This window comes from Parasteatoda tepidariorum, chromosome 8, assembly GCF_043381705.1.
Source record: "Parasteatoda tepidariorum isolate YZ-2023 chromosome 8, CAS_Ptep_4.0, whole genome shotgun sequence".
Taxonomy (NCBI): domain Eukaryota; kingdom Metazoa; phylum Arthropoda; class Arachnida; order Araneae; family Theridiidae; genus Parasteatoda; species Parasteatoda tepidariorum.
Genome location: NC_092211.1, coordinates 9,483,938 through 9,489,937, shown reverse-complemented (window position 1 = coordinate 9,489,937; position 6,000 = coordinate 9,483,938). Strand labels below are relative to the sequence as shown.

The 6,000-nt window shown below is 26.4% G+C and overlaps 1 protein-coding gene across 5 annotated transcripts in view; it reads left to right on the top strand.

Moving 5' to 3' along the window:
* Positions 1-6,000, top strand: part of LOC107447595 (Vacuolar protein sorting 16B) — a 33,240-nt gene that overhangs the window by 3,601 nt on the left and 23,639 nt on the right. For 4 of the 5 annotated variants that reach the window (XM_043049758.2, XM_043049757.2, XM_043049759.2 and 1 more), the window contains exons 2-4: positions 1,277-1,388; positions 1,781-1,868; positions 4,201-4,286. In XM_043049758.2, the coding sequence (XP_042905692.1) occupies positions 1,308-1,388; positions 1,781-1,868; positions 4,201-4,286 (255 nt within the window). In that variant the 5' untranslated portion in view covers positions 1,277-1,307. Of the gene's footprint in view, positions 1-306; positions 507-1,276; positions 1,389-1,780; positions 1,869-4,200; positions 4,287-6,000 lie in introns of those variants that run through there. The other variant, XM_071184234.1, reaches the window with a different exon arrangement.

Below are 6,000 nucleotides of genomic sequence, written 5' to 3'. Positions count from 1 at the left end.
CAAAACTGCTAATGTTTATCTTTAAAAATGTCTAATTTTTAGTATAATCTATACTATACACTAAATTTGGTTATAAATAAATTTCTTAATAATATCACTGCAGATTTTCAATAACACATGAAAATGAATACATAATATTACAAAAGATGTGAGCTTTCAAAAGTACAAGATTTTGGTTACTATTCAAAATATAAGTGTTTCTTCAAAATTTTAAATTTATTTTTTCTAGAACATATTTAGAAACACTATCCTTTATAAAAAATATATAAATTTTTTGTATTAATTAAATTTCACATATGAATATAGGTTTTTGACATTTTCGACATTTTTGACAGTGAGGTTTTTGACGTGACGGTTTAAACCATGGTTTAAACTGTCAAAAACTGTCACATGTCAAAAACCTGCCAACCCTGGTGCAAACAACTGTCTCCCAGATCATTTGAGTGGGAGTTTCTCTCTGACCATGGCCCAGAAGTTGCCTTAACATGGCTATTAGTTTGACGTAGGTACTGATATGGAAATCTTATCCTAGTTCAATGTAGTTAAGTTTGAATCTGTTTCAAATTAAATTAAAAAGTTATACTTTGACTTAAATTTTTAGCTGAGAATTTTAGTTCTTTAAGAGTCTGTCGCAGAACAAAATATATTTTAATTTATTTAGTTATTAAAATTGTTTCTTTAATATTCTTGCATTATTTTACGATATTTTCGTATTGTGATCTGACACGTCACTACATTCATAGAGAGGCCAAATAAATTTCAAATTTACACATTAAAAGGAAAAAATTGAGCTTTGCGCTTGGGTGGCTACAAGTTGGTTCCGTTCTGATGTTTTTTTTTAGTTTCAGACATGCTGCTGCCCAGAAGTTGCCAAGACTTAGTAATCATTCTTCACTTATGTTTTGGTTTTCTGAAATCCTGATTTAAAGTTAAAATCTAAAAACTTGTTTTCTATATTGATAACTTTGGGATATCTATTTTCTAGAGGAGAAAGTTGACAGGTCAAAAAACAATTTTAAGGTTATAAAATAATTTATGAGGATTTGTGAAAGCTTAAAACTCCTTTTTCTAACCTCAATTAAAGCAACTAAATCAGATTTTTTTTAAAGCATATGTTTGTTTAGATTGTAAGTAGCTTAATGAAAAGATATAAGTCCAACTTCCAAAAATGGATTTAAAATGTCACAGTACTGTTCTATTTGTGCTAAGCTATTTTCAATTTTTATTTTGTTAAAATGTTTAAAGATCTTTTAATCTTTATTTGTATTTTATTTAGATGTTTTGATGTCTGAAAAATGTGTTAAGTGATGGATAGAAATGACAAAAAGTTTTTGGATGCCAATGATTGGGATCAAACACAGATTGGTTTTAATTTTGATGAAAATGAGGTAACTCTTGATTATGAATTCATTTTGGTCCCATTATTTTTCTTGAAGTCTAATTACGGTTTTTATTTGTCTGCAACTCTTTTATAATTAGATTGTATTTTTGTAAATTTAGCTTTATTTAATATACACGTCATACATTTTCTTCTTTTCTTTCTTTTTTTTTTTTTGATTTCCCTTTAGCTTAAAGATTATAGGATTATAAATTATTTTAGAACACATATTTTCCAACCACTCTCTTTATTTGTATTTCACTTCTTTCTACCTAACGATGAAATTTTATAAGCATCAATAGAGAAACAAACTTTCCAGTGTATTTTTGCATGGTATAGTAAGTTTTATAATTATTATTATTATATTTTTTAAAGATTTGATCTTTTTATTGATTTTTATAGGTAGTTGGTGGTTTCTCAACAACTGCCAGGAAAAATGAAGATTATCAGCTACTTAGGTGTGATGGGCTGATTGAAGCTTCAGAAAACAGTAAATATTTTATAATTTACATATTACAAAAAATAACTTATACTGTGTAAATAAAAGAAATATTTATTATTATATTCTTTCTATTATTAATGTGTTGTTCCCCAACCAGTAATTCATGAACTCCAAGGAGTTAACAACAGGGTTGGCTATAAATCATGATTTAAATCGCTTGATTTTTTTTTTCTTCACAAATCATTACTGATTTCAATCAACTTTTTTTTTCAACCACTGATTGATTCAAGCCACTTTTTTTTTTTTTTTTAAGGATATAATATTAATATTTTCTTAGGGTTTCGATTTTCTTTAAAAATCTGATCTCATTGGTATTAAATATTTCACCCAGGGAAATAATGAAAGAGTAAAGAGTAAGAGTAATGTACAGGGTTGCAAAAAACCTGGGTTTTTCCAGGAAAATCCAACTCAATCTCAACCTTTTCTGGGTTTTTCATGTTTTATTGGGATTAAAGTGACTTGAAACTTATAAGTTATATCTTTCCATTAGCTGTATGTAAAATAATTTGTATAATAAACGTTATTCATTAATACTAATTTAGTTTTGTGTTTATTTAAATAAAAATGCTTTTAAAACTTATTGAGCATGTAGTTTGTATGTATATAAATAACAAAAAAAAAATGTTTTGTAAAATAAGTTTAAGTAATTAATATTTTGTTTCCTAATCTAAATTAATTAATGCTTCTTTTGGTAGAAGAGTGACAAGTCTGGTCCGTGTCTTCATAAATTCATGAGAGTATTGAACTTTTTTTTAAATAAAAAAACAGGATTTTTGTCAATCCTGGTTTGTGAAGTGTTTAAGGAGATATGCGAAAATATGGTGATAGAAAATTTTTTAATGACTAATGTATGGTTCAGTTTGTTTGTTTAGTCCTAATAAGTTTGAATTTACAATACGTAAAAAAAAATGGACCACCCTGAACGGCTTTCAATCTAAGGATCAAATCTTCACATTCTAGAATTCAGTTTTAATAGTTTGAGGATTTGACCTTAAATATGCTAATTAATTATTGCTGACAGTAATTTAAGTTGCAAAATCAGACACGAAAACGTAATTTTGAATGAGCAGACCTTTTTTTCTATGGATTACGATTTCATGCCCCCAAAATATAGAGCGCAGCCTCAATCTAGTCCTAATAGTTCGGTCAGGAAAGCAATCCAAAATTTCGACCTTTCAATGTTAATTTTGCTTTTTTTGCCCTATCTCGAATTTTTTAAGCAAATTGAAATTTTTTCTACACGCAATTTTAAAATTCATTTTTCCACAGATATTTATTAAATATTTGTTATTTTTTTTATTTAATAGGTGAAAAATTTTGAATTGTAAGGAATGATGTTTCACATCATTTTAAAAGACGTAATTTTACATGGCAAATAACAAAATTTTAGCATTGATTGACGGGACAAAACTTTAGCATTCGTCCGATTTCCCTCAAATTTTCCTTGTTGGTTAATTAATGTCCTCTTGATGTTAATTTTTCTTTTTGTGTATTTCGCTATATGTTGAGAACTTTTTAAACGAATTGAAACAATTTTGCCCTTGATTATAAAATTCATTTATCCAAAGATATATCTACTCAAGAAAAATAAGTAAATAATTATTAATAGTAAATAATTATTATTTTTTATTATTGTATCAAAAAGGTTATGAATTGTGAGATATAAATTTTTTGCATCATTTTAAAGAATGTAGTTTTACATAAAAGAGTACAATATTTGTGCAAAATCAGAGAGATAAGAGAAATTTTGAGAAATTCAATCTCAAAAAAGTCAGATATTTAAAATTTGATTTCTCAGGAACTATTCTACGGATTTTCTTCAAATCATGTATTTTTCCATGTAAAATTACATATTTTAAAATAATGTAAAAAAGTATACACCTTACAATTCAAATTTTTTTCCAACTATTATTCATTAAATCATAAATATTTGCTAACATTTATTTTTTGCATTGAAATATCTTTCTATAAACAAATTTTATAACTGTGTGCAAGAAATTTTTCAATTGGCCAAAAAAGTTCTCGAGATATGGCGAAATGCACAAAAAGTAAAGTTAACATATTCCTTTAAAAAAAAATTAATATAAACTTTTTTTAATTTCTTTGAATAGTTTTTTTTAACGCAACGTATTTGTTTCTTTAAATTAGTAACATGTATATTTGATACTATTAAAAGTATCTTGTAGAGAGATATTAATGCTGGAGAGATTTGGCGCAGGAAGCCCTAAAAAATTCTGCCACAAGGTGCTTTACAGTATATGTGTTGCATATTTTTAGAACTTCATTGAGTCATTCTTTTTTTCCCTGCATGCTATTCTAGGAAATATTACTTCTCAGCTTACTTGGTTAGAGGAAGATAAAAGTATTATTGAAAAGAAATATAACCCCCTTGAATTTAGTTTAAAGGTTAGTTATCTAATTATTTTTTTAATTTACATATATTGTTTTTTATTTTTTATCATTCTTATATTTTATTTGTTGTATCTACTGTGGATTATATATTTTATGCATATTGTATTAAAAAAAGCTCAATTTAATGCAGCAGACACTTTTTATGTCGACCCCTGTTGTTCAAAAGAGAATGGATGTTATAATGTGAGGTCGCTATATCGCGAGTATATAAAAGTATTGCAAATATTTATTTATATTTCATAAATACTGGGCTTATTATGGCTAAACCATGCTTTGCTTTAAATAGAATTTGGAAACTGGCAAATACCCCAATAAAGTACAAATATTATTTAATACAGTGTTCTTTCTAATCGTGTTTAGAAAGTTTTATTCTTATTAAGTAGTTATAACTTATTAAATAGTTTTTATTCATATTACATTTAAAGAAAATAATTAACTGTTTAAATTAAATTAACACAATAATAAAATTATTTATTTTTATAGGTTTAATTCTGATCACTATCACAAATATTTATGTTGTTAGGATTATTCTCAACTGGTTATAATTTTATAAGTTTCTCTTTTTTCAGAAGCAGGTATTCATGTTTTTTTAAGTAATTTTAAGTTTAAAATTATTTTTTAAATAAATACCTTTTTTTTAANTGAGTCAAATTTTAAGAATATTGAGTAATGACTGTTAAAGGTGTAATAATTTTAAAATTGAATTGGTATGTTATATTTATTATTTAAATGCTATATATATATATATATATTTGGGTACAGTGATTGTCTTTTAGCATGCATTTACTTATTCTTTATAAACTACAAATTCACTTATTTGGATAAGGAGTAAGAATTACTTTGTGAAATAAACACATAAAATAGTATAAGAGGGTAACATAAATTGTTGATTATCAAAATCAGTTATACATAATAATATACATTTTGATAAATTTTCAAAACTAAAAGTGCCCTTTTCTGTGAGGAAACACCCTGCCCTCTTTTATTTCAAGAGAGAACTGTATTTAATATTATACATTAATGATTAAAAATACATTTAATTTTTTCGAATGACATATTTTAATATTCTGTATTTCAGTGCTTTTTCTAGATTTTGAAATTTTGCTACAGACGAAGGATGTCATGAGATTGAAATGCTTAGTGCTTTAGCCTCTTACACTACATAAACTATTTTCAATTATTGTAAACAAAATGGTTTTCGTGATATTGAATATATTAGCAATTTGTGATTTTTGATTCTTCAATTCCTGTCCTTTAAAATTTTTAATTCCCCTTCTAAGCATATAGCGTTACACTGGTTACATTTTCCTCAAATAATATGCACCCAGAAAACTGAGCAGAACTAAAATCAAGAAGAATGTGCATAATGTCATGTGTTTTAACTCCAAAATAAACCACTTCTTTATTTTGGATACCTGGGCAATGGCAGTCTTATCGAAACGCTCTAGCTACCTATAATAAAGATATCAGAACTGCTGAATGTCGCTCTTGGCAGACTTTCTGCCATTGTATTAACACAATTTCTGCCACCCCGAAGGTTGCAAAAGTCCTTACAAAAGATTTTAGTTGCAACCTAAGTTTCGATCTGTCTTACAAACGGAAAATATAGTGAGTCAGGGGAATTAGCCTTTAGCTCACTTCTTTGGATCACATTCTGTAGAGAATGAATATCTTTACAATAATTCTACAACTACTTGTAGTAAAATTA